At 40.9% G+C, this 24,085-nt stretch overlaps 1 protein-coding gene across 3 annotated transcripts in view; it reads right to left on the bottom strand.

The window, feature by feature from the left end:
* Positions 1-370: 370 nt before the first annotated feature.
* The window catches only part of chchd6a (coiled-coil-helix-coiled-coil-helix domain containing 6a), a 104,800-nt gene continuing 81,085 nt past the window's right edge, over positions 371-24,085 (bottom strand). For 2 of the 3 annotated variants that reach the window (XM_079676728.1, XM_079676730.1), the window contains one exon: positions 371-1,027. In XM_079676728.1, coding sequence (XP_079532854.1) covers positions 1,004-1,027 — 24 coding nt within the window. In that variant the 3' untranslated portion in view covers positions 371-1,003. Of the gene's footprint in view, positions 1,028-1,223; positions 1,293-24,085 lie in introns of all 3 variants that reach the window. The other variant, XM_079676729.1, reaches the window with a different exon arrangement.

Raw genomic sequence — 24,085 nt, 5'->3', positions numbered from 1 at the left:
TTTATTTTCAAAATCAATTATTTTCCAATATTTAGACACTTTCAAGGATTTCAAGGACCCTGGGAACCCTGTTGTGTAAGTATTTATAAAATGTCAAATTTGAATGTTTTGCTTTGTCTGTACCTGTATATTTAATAGATGATCTAATTCACAAACACCTTCATATACCTGAACTACTCAACCTGTGCCATACAAATTAGCATAGGTTAGGTGAGAGTTTTGAGGTGCATGTAGGTATGGTCTTTGCTCTTTAGTAATCAAAAGATAAACACCAATTATACTTGATTTTTGCAAAAAGGAAAAAAAAAAAGTGTAATTATACATATAAGGGGAAATACATTGTGAAAGAAAGAACTTTAGACACATACTGTACCGGATATGAATGGTTTAATAAAATCTTACAATACATCACAGGTTTGGTGGATTTAAGTCATGGCCAGGATAACCTGAACTTATTCCTGTGTTGTTAAAAAAATATAAAACCAAAAAACTCAAAAGCCATAAAACCGAATCAGTTCTTCTTTTTCAGTCAAAAATCGAAACAAGGACGGTCCCTATGCACTCTTCATCTCACACCTGAAATGATTTCCTTCCTTTTCATACTGTCAAAGGAAGCAGAGGTTTGGACGAAAACTGAATCTCACATTCAGATGATGGGGCGTTGACCCTGAATGATCTTCACAGCACACATCTCAGAAATACTTTCCGCTGATCTTGTGAATGACTGAATTGAAAGTGTACTGACTCCGACCATAAATCTAATACTCACTCATTTCTCTTTCGAAAAGCTTTCCCTGCAGAATATAACAGTGCAGAAAAATAAAGCAACTTTACCGGTTGATACCGCAGATAAATAGCATAATAAGAACTTTTTTCTTTTAAAACATGGCATGCTAACAGCAAATCTCTCTCATAATTCCAAACAGGAAAGCGACAAGTGCCGCTCCTAGTGCCAAAGTGAAAGCCTACGTCAGTAACACTTTTACCCTTTTCCTGTCACTCTTCATCCGTGATTGACCAGCAGGTTCTAAGAGAAAAAAAAGAAGAAGAAAGAACCGAGAGTTAGTTCATCTGCACTTCGGCCACACCCTCCGACCTTTTACATGCTCTTAGGTGAAAGGACTGTCCGTGTTTTCGGCACACTTTCCCAGCTTTAACGGAGCAGAAGTGAAAGGTCAGAGCTGCTAATAGTAGGGTTAATTATCTCAGTAATGGAAGTGAACCTGCTGAAAGATGTTCCTCAGCTCTACATCGATAGTGCACAGGCTTTCTCATGTTGGGACAAATTGCACCTACGGGAAGACAAATATGTTTCCTTTATCTTGGTATGTCTTTAATGATGCAGTCTGTGTTACATATTTTATTTAACATTACATTACATTGCATTGCATTTAGCTGACGCTTTTATCAAAAGCGACTTACAATAAGTGCGTTCGACCAACAAAGTACAAACTTGAAGAAAACAGAATCATATAAGTACATCAGGTTTCATAGAGCTAAAACATTTCAAGTGCTACTCAACTGGCTTTAGATAAGCCAGTCCTTTATTAGTATACAAGTGCTTTGTTAATAGTTCTATCGCTCGAAGTGGAGTCTAAAGAGATGAGTTTTCAGTCTGAAGAAGATGTGTAAGCTTTCTGCTGTCCTGATTTCAATGGGGAGCTCATTCCACCATTTTGGAGCCAGAATAGCAAACCCACGTGTTTTTGCTGATGGGAACTTGGGTCCCTCTCGCAGTGCGGGTGCAGCGAGCTGTATGGCTGATGCAGAGCGGAGTGCACGTGCTGGGGTGTACGGTTTAACCATGTCCTGGATGTAGGAAGGGCCAGATCCATTCGCAGCATGGTACGCAAGTACCATTGTCTTGAAGTGGATTCTAGCAGTTACCGGAAGCCAGTGAAGGGAGCGGAGGAGCGGCGTGGTGTGGGAACATTTAGGAAGGTTGAAGAACAAAGGAGCCGCTGCATTCTGGATGAGCTGCAGAGGTCGGATGGCACATGCAGGTAGGTGAAATTTAAGAAACAAATAAGGCTCTTTTTCTTCCCATATATCGTTTATTTTGTCCAATGTACTTCAAGTTTGGACCATTTAGTTCTACTTTACTTTTTAAAACACATACAATCTTATAGCCAGGCCTTGATTAATCATGTGGTTACATTACTTTGTATATGTTGGGTATCTTTAACAATGCGGTAGAATGAAGGGAAATATATAAACTCAAGTGAGTGGCATCAAACAGCCAATCCTACAGCTCTTAATCAGTGTTATCCAAGCAAACGCATATAGACTTTCTCATATGTCCTAATCGAAGACGATTCGCCTAGGTAATTAAATTCACATATGATTTGTAGAGGTAGCATATCATAGTATTTATTGTTTATCATGATGTGCAGTTTGATTTTGGAAAGAGATTCACACAATAGCCTTCCACCTTTCATAGACGCGAACCAATACAGGATTATCGAGACCAATTTGGATGTTTGATTGGAAAGATTCCCATTAACAAGGTACCTTACATCATGCTTGTTTTTTTTTTATCATTTCAGTGTCTGTTGCCTTTCACTCAATCCAAGTAGTGCAACCTGCATCTTTCAACCAAAGATCAATGAGGTCCTTGAAACCCGAACGTCTTGTGTCCCTGTGAGAAGACGACAGGTCTGACAACAAGGATTCCAAGCTACATTGTGCAATTTCGTCTCAAATACTGGGAAAGGCCTACAATCAGGCAACAAGGATCAATTAAAACCTTGAAATCCTGGCAAGATAATACACAAATCGGGCCAAGGTGGTAACTAGCCAATTGAATAGAGCTTCACCACCATTTAGTCCAATTCTTATAACCTTGAGTGCAACCTATCAACAATGATCAATAAAAGCTAGATATGCAGTACCTTTTAAGTGAGATGGTCTCAATAGCAGTGTATGGAGAGGTGTTAAATGGTAGGTAATTGGCCTTCATTGAGAAGATCGATAAACTCTTTGAAGCCTTGGTAGTTATTTATTATGTTCTCTAAGGGAGACAACCGGATGGCAACTAGCTACGATTATAAAAGCTGATTACCACAGGAAGACTTGACCCTGACTATTGCATTGGATTAAATGCAGATGTGACGCGTTCAGCTAGTATTTTTAGTGAGTGTCTGCAAAGTGCGCCGTCATTAGTGCCGATTCCCTTAAGGAAGGACCATGCAAGTGTCAGTGTCATTATTATTTCAAATACAAATAATAAAGAGAGCACACACTGGATTTATACAAGCTAGGGTGGTGAAAAAAATGTATTAAAGAGGCCCTATTAAGATTACGGGGGTTTCCCTTTTCCTTTAGTGTGTTATATGGGTTTTTGTGGATGAAAATGGTGTGCAAAGTCCCAAAGTTGATGCCAGACAGAGTTTCTCTCCAAGACACCCCCCCCCCCCCCTCTGCCTAAAACACTCCATTGGACTCCTTTGTTTACTCCTGTAACACAATGACTTCACTATGTAAAACTCACGCTTCTATTGGCTAGCCCTCCACTCATTTTTTGTGATAGGCTAAGGGGCGGGACATCTCTTAGCGGTTGACTAATCACTACAGAGCCGGCCAGCTAACCAATCAGAGCAGACTGGGCTCTGGTTTCAGACAGAGGGTGAAAAGAGGTGCTGCAGCACAGGCAGTATGAGGAAAAGAAAGAGCTTTTTGAACATTAAAGCATGGAGACATAATATAATATGATGAAATACTATTGCGTCTGGGTCTATGTGTTTCATTAAAGCTTGGCAATGTGTGTGTGTGTGTGTCTGTGTGTGTGTGTGTGTGTGTGTGTGTGTGTGTGTGTGTGTGTGTGTGTGTGTGTGTGTGTGTGTGTGTGTGTGTGTGTGTGTGTGTGTGTGTGGGGAACGAGCCATTTTGTGTGCGTGAGCGAGAGAGAGAGCGCACCGGTGTCGGAGATCGTTGTTGTTAGCTTCTGGTGCTAGCGAGCTACGCTAACGGATATAAGGAGCTTTTTCAACATCAAAGTGGAGGAGAGCTGTCCTGTCAGACTGAGAGACTCAGTGAACTAAAGTACTCTCTCAGTGTTTAGGTAGTTAACTTTGGTCTAAGTTATCTCAGTGGGTCTCAAACGGTTTGGTCACGATTAATGTAAACAATTATTTCCGTGGCACACGTTTATATGATCATTATAGTTATAAAAAAATAAGAGAATAAATGAAAAACAGGGATGAAATACTATATGACAGTAAAACAAGAATAACGTTTAAAAGGTTGATTTGTAAAATATCCATAAAGAAATAGTAAATCTGTTTACAGTTCTGTTTCAAATGGGTGTTGAGAGATGTATCTATCTCTTCATTTTGCTCTCAAAGTACACCAGATTGATGCATTTAACTTCAATATTTAAAAATAAATCTTCCCGGGGAAACTTGCCCCCGGACCCCCCTATGTGAGGTCCACAAACCACCTATAAAAATATCACTTGACCCCTGCTTACAGCTATATGCCGTGAGCTGATTATCGAGCCTTCATTGTAACAGTCGTGGGTACACTGTGTGTGTGTGTGTGTGTGTGTGTGTGTGTGTGTGTGTGTGTGTGTGTGTGTGTGTGTGTGTGTGTGTGTGTGTGTGTGTGTGTGTGTGTGTGTGTGTGTGTGTGTGTGTGTGTGTGGTGTTGCAGTAGAACATTCCACTGTAGCGACCGGTACATTAATGGGAAACCCTAAATGTTTGAGCACCCTCTATGAAACGTTAAGCTACCCCACAGCACCCCCAAAATAAATCTCTGGCGCTGCCACTAACCCTGACCCTGACTATTTGTGTTGGGGGGGGCGACTTTTTTTTTTCTCCAAAGGGGGAGCCTGACAGAAAAAGTTTGAGAACCACTGGTTTAGCCTGATCGATCCGATCTCCATTCAGAAAACACGCATTTTAAAAGGTTTTTCGCCTGCCGTCTTGTCTGCACACTTGTCAAAGCATTAATTCATGGTTTTTACTAACCATTATCAGTATTTTGTTACTTCGGCATCATTTTGAAACGTGTATTACAATTAAATACGGTAAAATATGTTAATTGTGTTGTAGTTGAGTCTACAACAGTATTTACATGGATATAAGCCCCGCCCCCTCTCCAGCGCGTCCTGTTTGAATGACAGGAGTAAACACAGCTGACAGCCGCAGTGATACTCCAGCGATTAGAGCAATGCGAATATTCATATTGCGTCCGTTGTGAACCCAGCATAATGCAGTTCAGAGACCAGACCACTGCTCTGACGCTTTTAAAGCAACTTCGAGATTTTAGCAGTGTGAGGCAGGGGCGGTTCTAGGGGGAAGCCAGGGGGGGCCAGTGCCCCCCTAATACTGACTTTGGACCCCCCCTGTGGCTCCTCTGAAAATGAAAACGAAAAAAAAAGTGATTTATTGGCTGACGGAATAGGCGTAACTAATGCTATTTGTCATTCTAGTCGGACCCATTAGAGCAGGGGTCTCCAACACGTCGATCGCGAGCTACTGGTAGCTCGCAAGCCCTCAATAAGTAGATCGCCAAGCAAATCCAAAATGTAAAAAATACACCCAAAAATAAAACAAAAAATAATCTACCATATGCATAAATGAAAACTCAATCATAGCAAACTCTATCTACTTACTACAACTCTATATCTAACTAACACCCCTCCTCCCCCCACAATGAATATCACGTTCTCACATTCTTGCAACAGTTTAAAAGGGGAGTGATTAGTAAAATATGCATAAATAAAAATAAAGAATGCTAACTATAACATAAGATACGAATAAACAAGTTGAAATGATTTGTTATTGGTTGTGATCATATTCTAAAGATGTTTGGATTATTGAAAAGTATACAGCTCCCTTTCATATGAGTGTTGAGAGTTGTATCCATACATTCATTTTGTGCTCAAAGTGCACCAGATTGATGCATTTAACTTCAACATTTAAAAATAAATCTCCGGACCCCCCTAGAAGATGTGAGGTCCACCTCCAAATTAAGCAGGTTAAAATAATTAAATTGCATGCATTTTCCTTCAGTAAACACTGAAAACGGGTCCCACAGACCCAAACAGCACACAAAGGTTAAAGGTAAGCATATAATCATGTTAAAATGTGCTAAATATATACACTGCAAAAAAAAAAAAAAAAAAAGGAGTAAAAGTAGCTCACGACTTGTTTTATTTTCTGAAAGTAGCTATCATCCTAAATATGGTTGGAGACCCCTGCATTAGAGCGTAAAAACTGTAACTTTAAGTATTTGAAATACATATGTGTAATGAAAAAAAATACCAATAACTTTATTGCATTGTTTTCTAATGCGCAATTACTCCATACTGTCTTTTTCTTTTTCGTCCTGCATTTATTGTACCCCCCTCAGAAAATAAATAGCCCCAGCCTGGCCCCCCCACTCAAATTGGTCTAGAATCGCCACTGGTGTGAGGGGCACAAGGGCCATGGTGCACCCCCCACTTTGAGAAACACTGCACTAGAGGCACAAAATACAAATACGAAACTGAAAATGTTATGTTATCTCTAACTTTTATTCTGCAGGAACAGAGGATGAATTATTAATTCCACTCAAAAACACAACTCTCCTTGTACAATTATTTTTTCATTTAATGCTTTGTTAAAAAAAAATATTCTGCATTGACCATTCAAGTTATCAATAGAAGAGTAACATATATTATTTATCCATGAGTCTTTATCATAGACTCGAGCTTAAACCATATTCTCTTTTAAATGTCCTGTGGTGTCCTATTCAGAATTGTTTCAGAATCACTACTTGTCTGAAGTCTTCTAGTAACCCATGCGCAACAATGCAACGAGCGGAATTGACTGTTGAATTGAGGGCCTGGGGTGCATTGACCTGTCTGACATGCATTCATGTACTTTAGGTGCATGCATGTGTGTGTAGACTAGAGGCTCATGCTATCTGTTCTAAACACTGCAGAGACCATTCCAGCTGTGAAGTCAGACCATTGAAACCACAGAGAGACTCAGAGAGCAGGGTGATCAATATGGCTCCTCTCATCCCATCCCTCCGATTTCCTCTACTCAACTTACATTCTCTTGCCTCCCTTATCTTTGGATTTTTCCTTATTCTGTGCTTGAACAAGTAGGTGTTTACACACGCTAAATTACAATAACTGAATATTTGATCAAAAGTGTTTGAATAAACATCAATTAAAGCTTCAGTACATGCAGTGGTGACTTTTGACCAGTCAGTTCAATACAGGTGAGTCAGTTTTTAAACATCTCCTTTGAAAAAACTATTTTACAAAAGCACAAACTACAGTATAATTAAAAATAAAAGACAACCTCTTTGTTTCTTAAAAAAATTGATAAGTTTTATGTTTGTGCTAAGAGTGTTGTTGTTATTTGTTTGTGCAGGATTGGCAGTCCAATAAACTTGGAAACCTTCAAACCAACATGGAAAAAAAAAGAGTTTGTTGGGAAATAGAAGTGTTATCATTGACAACCGGGCAAACTTATTTGGCAAATTGTGTCATGTGGTTAAAAATCCAATTGGACTTTGTGGTCAGCTTTTTTTCTTGAATCTCAAAAGATAAGTATGCTTATCTGAGAACGTCTTAAAAGATTAGCTCTTAATGAAATGCCATTTTATAAGAAAGGAGGGTAACATGATGGCGATGGAGGGGATGTGTAGGAGAGAATTATCTTCTACAATCAAAAATACAGGAACTAAATTCATTATCAACTAATCTGTCATCATTTATTTTGGAGTATTTAGACACTCCAAAAAACTAAATGATCAAATGTATATCAAACAGAGATAAGTAGCAAATCCTCATACTTGAGAGACAGGCATTATGTTTTTCATACTATAGATAATTGTGTAAAAGATGTCCCCTGCCTCCCCTGTCTAAATGACACCTCAGTTTTAGTGCTTTCGGATAGCCACAATTATAGAATTGTGTATTGATGCACTACTGACCACGGCATTGACAGAATTAGCAATTAGTATCCATACATGGTCTGAAAATGGAATCTGTGGACTTCTACTCCATTAGAAAAAACTTGTAACACTTCAGAACTCACCCACTAACAAACAAATGGATTTCCCACCAGTTGCTTTAATTGAAGATCCATCCTGAATTTAAGTATGGATTAAGAAGACTTTCTGGTGTTACACCACACTGCTTCCCAGAAAGCGAATTGGTATCTGTCCTTTTACAATAATATTTTTTTCATTTTCACATGCACCTAGCCAGCAGATCACACAGAGAGGGTGAGTGCAGGTAGTAGGGAAAGAAGAAGAGGGGCCGAACACAGTAGAAGATAGAAATAAACAAAACAAACTAACAACAAGCAGAAATCCAGGTGAAGTCTGCCTGTTCTCCAATCTCCCTGACCTAGCAGCCTTGACTCAATTGGAAACCCATTTTATCTGATGACTGGCAGGCAATTGGGGCTCCCAGGTGATAGACTGAGGCGCTGTGGTTGATAGGCCTGACCACTCTACTGCTGAGGGATGGAGGAATGAAGATGGGGGGGAGTGGGGGTTGGAGAACACATACCCGCAAAGATTGTCTTCACTAACAAAGTTCATTTGAGGTTACATGGATAATCAGGCTCCTCCCATTCCACTGCCCTAGCCCACACAAAAACGAACAGATATTTTCATGATCAGTTCATTTGTAAATAATTTTTACAAATAATCTATAAACCTTCAACCCAAAGTTATTAAATATACAATGTCATAAAACACAGAAAAGTGGAAAATTCCAATCTGGAGGATGTAACCGTGCAAATCACGATTTGTTTCTCCTTTTCCAGGCCTCTTCCAGGTTTGAAGTTTGTGAGGGTTAGATCGTTGGTATCAGATGCCCCTTTCCCACCAAAGCAGTTCCAGGGCCAGTTTGGAGCTAGTGCCCGACTAAGCACCGGTTCTTCCTGTTTCCACCGCAGTGGGGTTGGCTCGTGGCCCCGAAAACCGTTTCTTATCTGGTCCCTCTCGACTGCCAGTCAAGAACCAAATACGTCAGGCTTACGTCACAGGCGGGGGCAGGGGCGCTGAGTAAAGTGACAAGAACGCGACCTCACACTTAAAAAAAAATCACACTTCACACATATAAATCACACATATGAAGTGAGGAAACATAAACCAGGCATAATGTGATGCTGTATGTTTTTATCTACTTTTAATGAACATCTTTTCGCTGTTATTTCCCGTTTTTAAAGGTCCCATGCCATTTCTACTGATCATAATTCCATTGTTGAGGTCTACTAGAATAGATTTAAATTGTGCAATTTTCCAAACTCACATTGGTTTCTCATAGAGCATCTCTGTATAGTATGTGTATTCACTCTGTCCTAAACGCCCCCCCCCCCACTCCCTATGAGCCCACTGTGCTCTGATTGGTCAGCTCGCCCACTCTGTTCTGATGAGTCCACCACCATTACAGTGGAACATCAGTGATTATGTATTACAACAGCATTTGATAGCAAGCAGAAAATGACACCAGTAATGAAAAACAGATGAAAATGCTGCGTGGGGTCTGGGTGCCGTGTTGGTGGGACGTTGCGCCCCTTGCTGCTGCGAGGAGCGGACAGTGTGAGCTGGGTTCATTTCCTGGTTGCTGCCTGGGGTCAGCGAGACAGCGAGACATCGCGAATGGACGCGGGAAGGAGGGGTGCTGAGGGGGCTGCAGCACCCCCATTTCCGAGGCTCCACTAGCACCCGAATGTTGGAAGCACAGAATGTTAGATTTGACTGGACACACCATATTACAAGTTCAAGAGCCACTGTTTTCGGACAATGCAAATAAACTACCACCGTGTGTACATTGCCTAGATAATGAATCGCGAACACCTGCAGTACTGCTATAAAAAAAGAAATGTCCAAGTTTCACATGAAAGTGAACTTGTCAACATAGCTCTGGGAGTAAACAATAACACAATGTTATTTATTTATTAACAAAAAGGCCAGCGAAAGAAAAAATAATCGATCTCTTTGGGAGTACAGGGAGTGAATTGGAGAGCAATCAACAAACGAGAGGCAGGCCTCGACTCATAAAGAGAGGGAGGAGGGGGAGAGACAGACGGATTGAGTGACAATGGGACACAAAAGAGAGGCTGGTACAAAGTGGACTGTTCCGATAATGTTGGGGCTGCTTGCAGGCTACAAAAGCCAGTAAAAAACCCACCTAAAAGCCCTGCTGTTGTCCTCTCTTATCCCAGCTGGTGGTCTTGGTTCCACAAAACCTCTTGCTAAGCGTGTCAGAGAGGGGGGGGGGGGCGATAAAATGCCAGCCAGAAACGTGGCAAGAAAAAGAAAAAAACCCAGTGTGTCAATTGCTTATGCGGCCGAGGTGGCTTTCAACAGAGCACAATACAGGGGACTGTGTTGTATTATTATCTGGGCCCCCATCAGAGAATGCAGAAAGAGGGAAAGAGCGCAGGGGGTCTCGTGGCGCGAGCCGACAGGGGTGGTGGCGCTCAGAAAGGTCAGTGAGGTGAACAAAAGCTGGTGAAAATGCACTTCCTCAGGAGGCAATTGTGAGTACCCTCAACTCCACCCCTCCCTCTATGTCTCCACAACCCCGGCTCTCCCCTGGTTTGAGGGCTTTGAGGTGTCTGAGGGCCACTGGGGGCCACGAGGCAGATAAAAGGAGAAACAGATTTGGCTTGATGTGCGATTCGGTCGAACACAACAGTGCAACAAAAGACAAGAAATAAAGGAGTGGGGAGAGAAAGGGAGGATGGAGGCCGAATGAGAGGTGGCAGAGAGACAGAGAGTTGATATGTCTCTCAAAGAAAAAGAAAGTAAGAGAAAGTTCCATGTGTAACAAGGGTTGCAGAAAGTAGTGGAGGACATTCTTTGTCAAAGACAGGCATCTGCGTGGATTGTTAAGTGTAATTATTTGCAACAAGAGGCTGCGCTCATTTCTTCTGAAAGGTTTGTGATGCAGTTTTCTTTTAAAGACATCAGATGTCTGTCTGAATGAGCCATTTTTCACAACACTTAAGCACCTCAGACGCAACAAAAAACTAAAAGAAAGAAAAGCCTAATTCACTAAATACATAAATGTACTAAGTTGAGTGCCGATTTGATACATTAAAAAATAAAACCCACAGAGCACACAATACAAGGCAGACAAACCACAAAAGAGAAGGAGCGAGAGCAGATAATGACGCTCGGTTGTGATCGGCTGTACAATGATCAATGCCGGCTTGAAAGGAGGCAACGCTGATGGTTTATGACAGAGGGAACAACTGCCAACAGTATGAAAATGAAATCAATAAGTCAACTGCGGTGCAGGGAGAGAGAAATGAAGGAGGCAGCCGAGAAAAAAAGAAAAGATAGGGGTTTAGAAAAAGGAAAACAGATAGGAGAAGACAGAATAACACAAGAGAGACAAAGAGAGTGGATTTAACCAGAAAAAAGAAAAAAGAGAGATGCAGACATGAAAGGCGTTGGTTTAAAGGAAGCAGAAAAACAAAATTGACAGATGAAGGAAGATTCATTAAAGATGGATACAAAAGAGAACAGTTTACAGGCAAAACAAACAGATAAACCAACTGATAAAAACGTTTTCAACAAACTCTGGGAGCCGATTTAAGCATAGTTGGGCATGTTTGTTAAGTACTGTAAACATAGGTTAGGTTAGGTAAACATATTTCCATACAGAATATTCTTCCTTATTAAAGATCAGGAAAATCGTGTCCTTTTATAGAGAGCCTTAGAAATACATACATATTTATATGAGGACCTTTTACAAAGTACTAAATAAAGTATTTTGACTTTAAGATAAAACTGCTTAGTTTGTTGACTTGATTTATAAGTCTCATACACCTTTTCCACCTAAGAGCTCCGGGGCCAGTTAGGAGCCAGTGTCTGATGTGAACCAGTTCTTTGAGTTTCCACTGAAGCACGGCTGCCTTTCGGTCCTGAACATTGTTTGGCATTTGGAACAAACAATCTACTTGGTTGGAACCAAGAACCTCATAGGTAAGAGGGTAATATGGAGGCTGAAGCAACAGTACATTGTGATGTAGCGAATAGTAGAAGTGGCGTAATGACGTGGCTCCATCCGGGCACTGGGCAGTGGAAAACGAGGGGTTACGTATGGTAACCCTTGTTATATAAGCACAGGCGGAGCCCTCTACTGGCCTCTATGGGCACTACCCCTTGATCATATCATTCAAGCATTCATCCACTGAGACTTCTATAAACGTAGCCGGCCCCGGGGCGGGCCTACCTGAATGCGCGTGCATCTCACCGCATAAAAGGAGGCCTCGCCTCCTGACTGTCATCCTACACCTCTCTTTAGCGAGTGGCATAGAACCGACAGGGCCCAGAGTAGAGGGCTCCGTCTGTGCTTATATAACAAAGGTTACCATGCGTAACCCCTCGTTATATCTCTCACAGGCTCCGGTTGTAACCGTGGAGAAGTCCGGGCCGCGGCTGAGATAGCACTCTGGCGCGCTTACCTCGCGAAAAGTGTGCTCAGAAAACAGTGCTGAGGGCTCCCCCTGTCCGCCCATAGGCAGATGGAGAGAGTCCGCAGCCCCATATGGGCTCACTGTGCACCACCTCTCCCGAGTCCTTAAGGAGCACGTGGAGAGCCCCAGCAAGCACAGACGATGAACAGGAGCCAGACATGTCCAAGAGATAAAACTTTATGAAGGGGCCTGGGGTTGACCAAGACGCCGCCGTGCATATATCCTCCACACTCCCGCCATTAAATAAGGCTGTTGACACAGCCACATCCCGTGTAGAGTGTGCACGGACCCCCGCGGGGCAGGCTCTCCCCGCCTGTTCGTAGGCATGCGAGATGCACTCGCAGAGCCAGCCTGCCAGGCGCTTCTTGGAGAGAGCTTTACCGGCCACGCCGCCCCCAAAGCACACAAATAGCTGTTCAGTGCGTCTAAAGGCAGCTGTGCACTCTACATAACATGCTAGCGCACGCACCGGGCAGAGGAGGTGCAATTTAGCCTCCCTGGCCCCACTATGGGGTGGAAGATTAAAGCCCCCCCAACTGAAGAGGCCAGGGCATGTCGGGCCGGTCCGGTGTTCAATCAGTGGTGAGTCCACTTTTTTTCTCTTTCTCTATTCACGTCTTTGCTCAGTGTTCTCTTCCGCTCGCTGAAGAGAAAGGGATGACAGTCAGGAGGCGAGGCCTCCTTTTATGCGGTGAGATGCGCGCGCTTTCTGGTAGGCCTGCCCCGGGGCCGGCTACGTTTATAGAAGTCTCAGTGGATGAATGCTTGCATGATATGGTCAAGGGGTAGTACCCATAGAGTCCAGTAGAGGGCGGAGCCTGTGAGAGATATAACCAAACTGGTTTGTATTTGGCTCTCGGTTGAACGAACTGCGAACCAGCAAGGAACTAGAACGTAACTGATTTTCAGATGAGAAGGGGTATTGGTGGTTTATATGAGTTCTTATGCCTTGTGTGTGTTTAAGCAGACATTAATGATCGCCCTTAACTGATTGATGATGTCCAAATAGCTGCTCAATACATCTTAAGCTTTTATTGTTTTAAGCATGCTGTGTCATTATTAAAAAAGTATTAAAGTATATTCAACCATATAACACTTTGAAGGTCCATTGCGTTTAAAAGTCAACACGCTGCCAACGTATGACCTGCATCATGTCAGCTCATTATAATTATTATAATAATACATTACATTTATAAAGCGCTTTTTCTGGTGCTCAAAGCGCTTACAAGCAAGTAAAACTAAATAAATTATGAGCATCAAAGCTCCATAAGAGCAGAAATATTATCCCTACATTGGTGACGCTATCTGTCATACATTGACTACGTCTTCTGACCTTCATGGGTAAGCACAACTTACTGCTGTCTTCTGTCAACTTTTGTTCAACACTGTGAGCTAGGGTGGAATAAAAAAGTTAAAGGATAGCTTTTTTATTTTCTTGTCTGCAAGCAGTCACAGCTAATGAGGCACAAACAGACCTTCAACTGAGAGCAGAACAGAAACAAGAATCTGACAAAATTGTCCTCCAAAAGAATGCCAAATGTTTTAATTAAATCTTTGCAAAAAAATAAGTATTAAACAATTTGTTAAGAATTTAGATATGTTATGTCTGTTTTATTTCTGGTTTCTTCAGTGGGCACAAAGTCACAATGGTTAAAGCACCCTGAGTCACAAATAGAATGTCAAAGGATTAAAAAAAGTGATCTACATCAACTTTGTAGAAAAGTTTGGCACTTTGAAAGAGGATATAAAAACACTGCAAGACTTTAGCCCCAATTAAAGCAACCTACACTAATTTAAAAGCTCGGTGAAAACTTCCATGCCTGAGATTTTATTTTTTCTGTCTGAACAAATATAAAAATGTGAACTCTGTTCGTTAATTAGGCCTAGTTTAAACAGAGCTACAAGACACTTTGCAATGTTCATTCACGCATAGCAACGAGGTGAATGTTGAGTTTGACTACTTGTACGCTTCATACAGTTTGTGTCAAAAAATTGGAGGAGGAGCTCATATCTAAGTGAAATGTGTGTGTGTGTGTGTGTGTGTGTGTGTGTGTGTGTGTGTGTGTGTGTGTGTGTGTGTGTGTGTGTGTGTGTGTGTGTGTGTGTGTGTGTGTGTGTGTGTGTGTGTGTGTGTGTGTGTGTGTGTGTGTGTGTGTGTGTGTGTGTGTGTGTGTGTGTGTGTGTGTGTGTGTGTGTGGTCAGTTTCAGGTCCAGCAAACAGCACTCATTCTTCTTCATTAGTGTTGACTGCTGAGGGGCCTGCTATCTCTTTTTCTCTCTAACCCTTCCTCTATAACTGCTTACCTGCTCCCGATGCTCATCCCTTTCTCCCCCATTACTCCAATTTATGACATGAGCCTCGTGCCTCCTCCACCCTTCCCCCCCAATTGTGCATCTTCCAAAACCTCTCCTACATTTTCTCTCTTAACAAAAGTTCCAACCCCATCTCCCATCATCCCTTGTCTACCTCGACCTTTGTTCTTCAGTGACCACCTCCTTCTCTTCATGATTTCTCCCAGCTACTGCGCTTCCTTACTATTTTTTTCCCTTTTCCAGCTTCAACTGTTCATTGTTCTCCATAATGTCTACAATGCAAATCAGTTTTCTTTTTTAGAATGTCTCTCCAAGCAATCAGCGTAAAGATCCTAGGAATGGCGCCGCCTGTTGAAGCACATTTTCGTAGAGGACAAACGGTGGTACTACACATCCACAAGGTCATTAGGGCCCAAATACACGTTATCATGGACTTAGATTGGGAAAGGAACATCTGTAAATCAGTCGGAAATGTTATATTCCTTTTGGTAACCCAAATTAAATTATTCTGTCTACAAGAATGTATATGCCCTAAAAGCCGAATACAGAGTTATGCTACCTCTCCTTTATTTGACTGAGACGAGACTGGGAGATTCAAGGCGGGGCTTAAGGAAACTCAAGTATCCATGCTCTATGGTCCCAGGGTACTTTTTCTACCTAGTCAGTCCATTTTTGGCTTCATGTACCATTGAGAAACACTTTATCCAGTTTTCTTTATAAATCCATAATCAGTGCGTATCCCAGCATTCATCTCCCCTTTTTCTTAACCTATTTATTCATTTGAACCTGCCTATAGAGGAAGTTTGTTCTATTATTTGTTTCACTTAAACAGATATCAAGCTACTTTGTGTTACCGTTTAATCTTAGGCTTCACTTTACACCTATTCTTTTCTTCTTTCACTGTGCTTTCTTATCATGCCTTAGCGCTCCCCTCCTCTTCTTCCTTTCCATTCATCTGTTTTTCAGTGTTTTTCAAGGCCTCTCCATTTATTCATCACTGGCCTTTCACATATACTCCACTTACAGTTTCTTGGTTTATCTACTTCATGTTTTTTTTTTCCGTCAAAGCCTTCTCTTTGTATTTTCAACTCTTTGTTTGTCTATCTGTCGGCAGAGTAGCTGAGCCGCTATGATCTCTGTACCAGCATGACTCCTGTTCAATCAACAATAAAACTGAAGGTAAAAGAAAAAAAAATCAATATAAGGTTTTATACCGCTGTGATTCACTGGCTTTGCGAAAGTCTGTTTGCATTCAGATTGGCCGCAGATACAGATTTATTATCAATGTATCAGTATTGTCCATAGGGTTTTCTTCTGAGAATGGACTTATCAAAACTTGATGAAACTATTTTCTCTTTCCCCTTATCTTCTGGTGTGCTGTCCACAGGGAATCATACTTGCACACTAAGCATGCCTCAGAAACAGAACAGATTCCTGCACAATAGTCTTACTCTCTCTTAATCCTCTTCATCTCCAATGGGACCTAAGGCTTTGTTGTTCTGCCCTTATCAAGACCTACCATTTGGAATTACATCAGTCTTTTAAAAATTCTACACCATCCCCCTGTGGAAAGCTTGCCCGCATTGACTACAAAACGTCCCTCCCCAACCCTAATTATATTAATAAGATAAGAACAAAAAATATACTGCAAACATGTCTTAGTATATTGCAATGTTGTCAATCGATACTTCCTCTGGTGTTAAGAAAATTCCAATGTGTTGTATCAAGACGTCTCTAAGAAAGATAGATGTTTTCAACAAAAGGGGTTTAATGACACCTAACTTAAAGCTCAGTTGAACATTTCAATGACCAAGTTGAAATTTGTAAACATTCATCTGAAAAATGCCAATATCCATCAACTAGACAAGCCTATGCATCATCTTCATAGCAACGATGACTGTAATTCTAACTTCCAACTTTCTTGGTAAGAAACAGTAACAAATAAATAAACAAGACAATGGCCAATTTGGGCCGTCCATCCGTTGTGCAATGTGACCAAAGGGCCTGTATTTGTTGATCACATTTCTTAGCCTTGTGTCAAACAGACATAGTTTTCATAGAATCCTACCCTTCCTACGTCAAGAACGCTGCTCTTTAAACAGCTATTAATCTGTAACAGACTTGAAACGTACCAGTTCATGTCACTGAAACTTTTCCATACAACGTTTTAAAGGTTTTTTGTCACGTTCAAATCATTGATCTGAGGTCGACTTTAGTTGTATGCTATGTTTTAGTTCCTGCTTTGTTGGCAACCTTCTGAACCTAAATGTTGGCACTTCTTAAAGAAGGGGTGTGCAACATTTTTTCAAAGAGGGCCAGATTCTTTAATGTGAATATGCCGTGATTGGCTGGACTTTGGGATGGGATGAAAAAATGTAGGTTCCAGGAACTTTCAGCAAAACAAATGCAACGGCTGGTTCGCAACAAAACCAAGTAGGATATTACTAACACAGGACATGATTTAGCAAGCACTGTGTGGAAGTGCTATAATACCGGTTTTATTTGGAATTTCTGCACATTTGGACAATGTTTTGTAATAGATTATCTAAAATCAGCATGTCACCAGTTTGACTAAATGTTTTCAATGACGTTGGGCATTTGCATTTTCAGTAAAAGTGTGTAGTTGTTTTAGTATACTCTAAATCAGGGGTGGGGAACCTTTTTCCTCTCAAGGGCCATTTCAATTTTTTCAACATCCTCTGAGGACCGCACAAATTATTGACCTCTGCTTAAAAATACTAAAATCACAGCCCATTCATTTCGCCTTTCTTTCATGCTGTGCAAAGGAAAAGCAACCTCTTAATCCAGATATCTTGTCATGACTCACGCATGCATGCACGTGCATGGTTGTGGCATGACCACCAAAACAGAAAGATATGGACACAAGATATGTGCAAATGTACAAGTGCCGGAGCGGCGTTCCGGTGCTCTCTGTCAGAACTACACCCCTTTCAGACGAGACATATACCAGTTGATGACACGTTAGGCTCGTGCTGTGTTCATGGACCCTGACCTTGGCCAGGAAAAACAGGCACTCGCTTGTTTAATTCTTTTGCGGTCTAGATTTCTTTAATTTCTTTTTTGCGTGTGTTTATAAATTACCTTGAGGGCCGCACCAAATGATCTCGCGGGCCGTATACGGCCCGGGGGCCAGAAGTTCCCCACCCCTGCTCTAAATAGTCAGAACAATTCAACAAACTGCTAGATGGAACAGATTATTGCACGACAATCAGTTGTGTAGCAGAGTTTTCTGCACATCCATATCTTCTGTTTCATGTAAAGTGACAAGCTGATTTTACATGGTAAGGGGCCGGTCTAATGTTCTTTTTTGCTCCGTTTTTTACCTCCTACTGCGGATGGGGTCACCTCTATTAATTTAACGAGACAGACATTTGAAAGTGGGATGTGATTCATGTGCAAATTATACAACTGAGAAAAGCTCCATCTTAACACAACACTTAATAAATCTGTAGTGGCCTCTGATGGACAGTGGACATGACATGTCATCAGTCAAACCTCCTCCGCTGTTTCAACTAGCCCTGGATGTCAAGACTGTCAGCGAGTGAACAGTCCAGCAACTTAAATTATAAGCTGAGCAGAAGAAAGGGGAATTAAAGGTGTAATTGAATGCCTCTCGCGCAGGAGAAGGACAGTCAATCTTAATGTACTGGGTAATTTTTGGAGAATGTCTTACAGTATGATGGCTGACAAATCTGACATCTAATCAGCAAGTCCTCCTATTGTCACTCACATTGGCTGTCAGGGATCAAGGACTTCAACTACTTCGACAGGTAACAAAGCACATAGGAAAGGCAAAATTACAAGAACAACTGGTCCTATTTAGTAAGAATCTACAAATTATACTAATGGGCTGAGCATATCTATCTCCTTTGTTGATGAATGTGCATAGAGCAAGACAAATAATATTCAGCCTAATGTTCTCATGATTCCTTATATGACTGTATGTCTGCTGTTCAACTGTTATTCGCGTTGTACATCTAACAGACATGTTTTTCCCTTTTGTATTGCTTTAGTCAGAAAAATAAACCTTGATCTATTGCTATTAGTCAAGGGTTATGTCTGGCTTTTCCTGTAATGTAGAGAAAGGTGTCTTCAGAACAGCCACCCTTAACTATTATCATCAACAGTCAACACACATAATCTGACTTTTCACATTTGATTAAATCTGTGAATTGCAAACATCAGGTGTCCTACCTATTCAGAAAAGTAATGGTGTGCCTCCTTATCATTGTCAAAATAAAAATAAAAGCAACTCTTCTGCCTGGCTGTTAAAAGCTCAGTCAGTTGATCACAAGGGATGTCGGTAGAGGAACGGAGTGCTTTAGCCGTCTTTGCAAGAATTTTGCAGCAAATGAGCTCACAAAAGCAAGGCATTTAGCACTTTACCGTTACCATTAAAGTCAGTTTTGAAGTTAGGCAAAATGTGAGACAATACTTGAATTTGCAAAAATAAATGAATTACAATGGTTTGACTGCAGGAATTATATTGGACATTAGGCTTCTTCAAGTGAAGTTCTGCGGTAACAAACCTACAACAAGGCACTGAAACAGTCCAGGGGAAAAGGACTGTGGACGTTCTTCATTTGTTGTTTCTATATGGCCATAATGCACGAGATCAATACCAATTACTCTTTATACACGATGTTTCCAAATCTCCTTTTCAATCACCCTGCTGCTCCTCAGCACTTTGTAAAGTTTTTTGTCTCTGATTCTACCTCATTCTTTTTTCTCTGTTAGGTCCGGTCTATCTCTCCAGTCTGACAGGCAGCTTTAAACTTTAGCCGTAACTCCCTTGGGATTAGACCCAAAGCCTTGTATGTCTGTATTCCACAGCAGGGCTCCAGACATCAACGCATGTGTGTGTGTGTGTGTGTGCTTCAGTAGTTGGCCTTGCTGGAGGGGAAAATAACGGCGTTTAAAGTTTTTCTGAGGTCTCAACTTGCGGCCGGTCAGATCCTAACCTCGCTGTAGCTCCTGTGACACCCTCATCTCTCTATGTTTCTTCCAAATCTCTTTACTCCCTGTATATCCTTCAGCTTGTCTTCTTTTCCTCTCCTTTCAGGTATTTCCTCACCTTTTTCAATTGTCTTTGTTCTTTTACCACGTTCTCTCCTCTGATATTGATCAGCATCAGAGGAGGCCTCTCTCTGAGACTGGCTCAAAATGACTTTAGAATCCCACCATGCACATAGACAGTGCTTGCATGATTGTGCGGCATATGTATTCCCATCCGAGATTGCAGATAAATGACTAGAAAATCCTGCCGTGAGTCTGGGCAGAGCTACCTGTAGCTGTGCCCACGTCAGACCCAGACTCCCAGAGGGTAATGACTGGTTTTCGTCTGCTCGGTCTCTGTGGGATCCTCCCCTCATTTGCCATCAAACACGCACGCATATATACACAAGCACACACAAAGATGGTGCTGTAACCCAGTGGGAAGACGTCTGATTTGCAGGCCTGTGCACTGACCCGCTGTGGCACTGATCAAAACACATCGCAGTCGCTTCTGTTTGGCTGCAAAGACAAAACAAAAAACTGGACAACATTCAGTCCCACTGAAGTCCTCTTTCACAAAATGTAAAAGCCTGGGAAAGACAAGGCATCATCTGTTTGCGTATTCCCCTCAGAGGCTTTCTAGTATCATATCTTTCTTAAAGTGGACCTATCATGCTATATTTGAATAATACTGTATAGCGTAGGACCATACCTATAAAAGGCATATTTGTACTTTTTATTTTTCAAAATACCAAACAGATCATGCATTTTAGCCATTCCTCATTTCGCTCAATTTAACACTGTCTTTGCATGGGCTGATTCTGTGAGAAAAGCACCATCTACAGGCCTGGCATATGTACTACAGCATCTCCAGCGCTTCCGAACGGCAATGTCCGTGGCTGTCTCCTCCTGATTGGTGGAGTTGGCCCAATAGCCGTAGCGCCACTTCTGTGACGTCATAGAAGTGTTCAAATCTGGATCAGTCTGTATCAGATCCGTTGCAGCCCCTTTTTAAAAGATTTGGGTATGGAGGAAAATAGAGAGGGTTGTGTTTTCTGACACTTGGTGAGTTCCCTGGAACACCGGGACACATATTCATGTATAAAAGACGTACAAAAGTGCATTTTGCATGATAGGTCACCTTTAATTTATCTTCTCTTGCTTTTTCCAACATTTTGAAAGGTTTTAAAGCCGTATTAATGGATTGGAATAAATAATTTGTCCTCATTATTTTGAATGCAAAAAATTGCTAATCAGTATTTCCCAACAGATTGTTGAAATGTCAACATTTTTTGCTTTACAGTAAATAACATTATTACCTCCACCAATGAGGTTGTGTTTTTAGCGGGAATTACGGAAAAGTACGTGCCCGCTTTTTTATAAAACTTGATGAAAGGGTGAATGGTCCAAAGAAGAACCCATTACATGTTGGACTCATTCTACACCACGGGTCGATACACGCGCAAACTAACCCTCATCAAGATGGCCTTGGCGGACGTCTGCACTCAACAACTACGCTTCTAGTTTTTCTTAATGTAATATCAATATGCTAGATTTTGTCGTAATTGTAAATGTAGCTGAGGAAAGTAACAATAATGCACAATACACTTTTGTTTGTCAAAGGGTGTTTCTATTCAGCTCTTTCTAGCTATGATAGCTACATCTTTTCCTTTTACATGCAACTGAACAAGGCTAAAAAGCTAGCTCGCAAATAGTCATATTACATCTTTAGCTTAGCATACATTCATATTTTGAGATTTTCCTATGATTAGCTCGAAATTCAATGTCATGACAATGCTACCATAACAACTGTAAACACCATAATAGAATAATGTCCTAGTATTATAAATACATGAAAATCTAAGGAAACTTACTGACGTTGATTTTAAGGACAATACAGACTCAACATAATTTGATATAGAACATTAGGATTAATAAGCATTAATTAATTAATACTAGCTTTGCATTAAAGAGGCTATTTTGTGTTTAAACATAGCAAGTTCAACATGACGAGTTGCTTTACTTCCTACAACAGTGGGTCAGACCTTTTAGTTCTTTCAGTTAAATCACGGCTTACTCTGTATCTACTCCAAAAAGGAAAAGGAAAACCAAGTCATCAGTGATAACTGAACTGTGACAGCTTCTAAAGACACATAATGGAGGAAAAACTTTTCAAACTTCCAAATTGACGTTCAAATCGGGTGAAAGTCAGGTAGACGCCTGAGGGGCTAATCAGGAAGAAAGACATTGATGTGTAGGTTAAAGCAGGATGCATGTTTCCACACACACACACACACACACACACACACACACACACACACACACACACACACACACACACACACACACACACACACACACACACACACACACACACACACACACACACACACACACACACACACACACACACACACACACACACACACACACACACACACACACACACACACACACACACACACACACACACACACACACCAAAGACTCTTCCCTTCACTCCTCATTATCACACAACTGCTAATATAAAAATAGACACATCACACATACACAAAAACACACAACATAACGCTTTTCAGCACATTTGACTTGGCACACATACTAGAACACAAACAAAGCTTTAGCTGTGTGTAAACAAAGGTGAATTTGAATGGGTTATACACAGGACAGAAACAAAGCTATAGATGCCATTAAGAGTTCCCACACGTACAAGAAGCAACACACACCACCAGCATAAGAGCAGAGGAATCGAGTTGCAGCGAGCTGATTATCACATGCTGTATTAATGTATGCCAGGGGAAGCCTCCGTGCCCCTGAGCAGCGCAGGGAAGGGCATGTTTCCAGTTTTATCTCCTGCAACTTCTCCTCCCCAACTTTCTGTGCATTTGTAACTTAAAGCTGCTGCTGCACACGCTTGAGGAAAGGAACCTTGTCTTCTGTTGAATAATAAAACAGTAGAGCCAATTGAGGAATGCTGAGAGCTAAAGTACAAAGGCTGGATTTTACAGAGTGCATGCATAAGCAGTGGTTCCTAACTGTGTTTCAGTGTGGGTGAAAACTTCAAAAAAGGAAGCGTGATCTCATTGACTCACTGAATATTTTACAACTTTACTTTACTTTGAAACAGCTCTAATTGAAAGATGATTACTTTTCCAATCAGAAAATGGCAAACCAAAATCAACATATTTGAATTGTGTGCCCTTACTGTGACATGTTTCCATGCTTTAATGTTCAAAAAGCTATTTTCTCATACTGCCTGTGCTGCAGCACCTCCTTTAACCCTCTATATGAAACCAGAGCCCAGTCTGCTCTGATTGGTTAGATGGCTGGCTCTGTGGTGATTGGTCAACCGCTTAGAGATGTCACCTACAATACATTTGGACTGGAGGGAACTTAGGGTTTTTTAGTCTCTGCAGACCATTTATGAAAACCTATATAACACAATATTGATGATTTTTTTATCATTTGATTAATTGATCTAATGTCAGACTGTGGTCTTAATTTAAACCATGTTGCAAAAACGTCAATTTTCCACCAAAGGAACATTGCCAGGATCAGACCATTTTTAACTCAGAATGCTGCTGAAATGGCTTTACTTGCTTTTATTACTAGTCACTTGGACTACTACATTTCTCATTCTTAATGGTCTCCCTAAAAAATCTTTAAAGAAATTGCAATTCATTCAGAATGCTGCGGCCAGGATTTTAACAAACACAACAAAAGGGAGCACATTCCTCTGTGCTGGCATCACTGCACTGGTAACCGCTGCATTTTAATGATTTACAAGGCTTTACATAACCTGGCCCCTGTACATCACTGACTGCCTTTCATTTTACAAACCTACAAGGACAGTCAGATCCTCCAATGTCTTTCTTTTAGAAGTACCGAAATTATTTTATAGGAAATATTCTGTAATATCCTTCTATTGGATGTTAGAATCCAGCTATTGGAATTTGTTCCTATATTTTAAAGGCAGCTTTACATTTTGGGTAATTTGAGTTGTATCACTGTTCATGTTTTATTGTTTTATGGTTCTGTGATATAACTCTTTCTGTTTGTGTATAACTAGTTTTTAATGATGTTCCTTACTCTTTATTTTGTATCTTGTCTGACTCTGTAAAGCACTTTGGGCTGCGTCTTGCATTGGTACTATATAAATAAAGTGTATTATTATTATTATTATTATTATTATTATTATTATATTTATTATTACTATCACAACATCATATCTTTTTTATGTTAATTGTATATTTTTTAAATCAGGCAGTCTCACGAACAGTAAGACTTCTATTACACCATAAATAAATAAA

The sequence above is a fragment of the Notothenia rossii genome (genome assembly GCF_949606895.1).
Source record: "Notothenia rossii genome assembly, chromosome: 4".
NCBI classification, from domain to species: Eukaryota; Metazoa; Chordata; class Actinopteri; order Perciformes; family Nototheniidae; genus Notothenia; species Notothenia rossii.
Note: the sequence above shows the minus strand (reverse complement) of the source record. Positions and strands in the feature narration are given on the sequence as shown.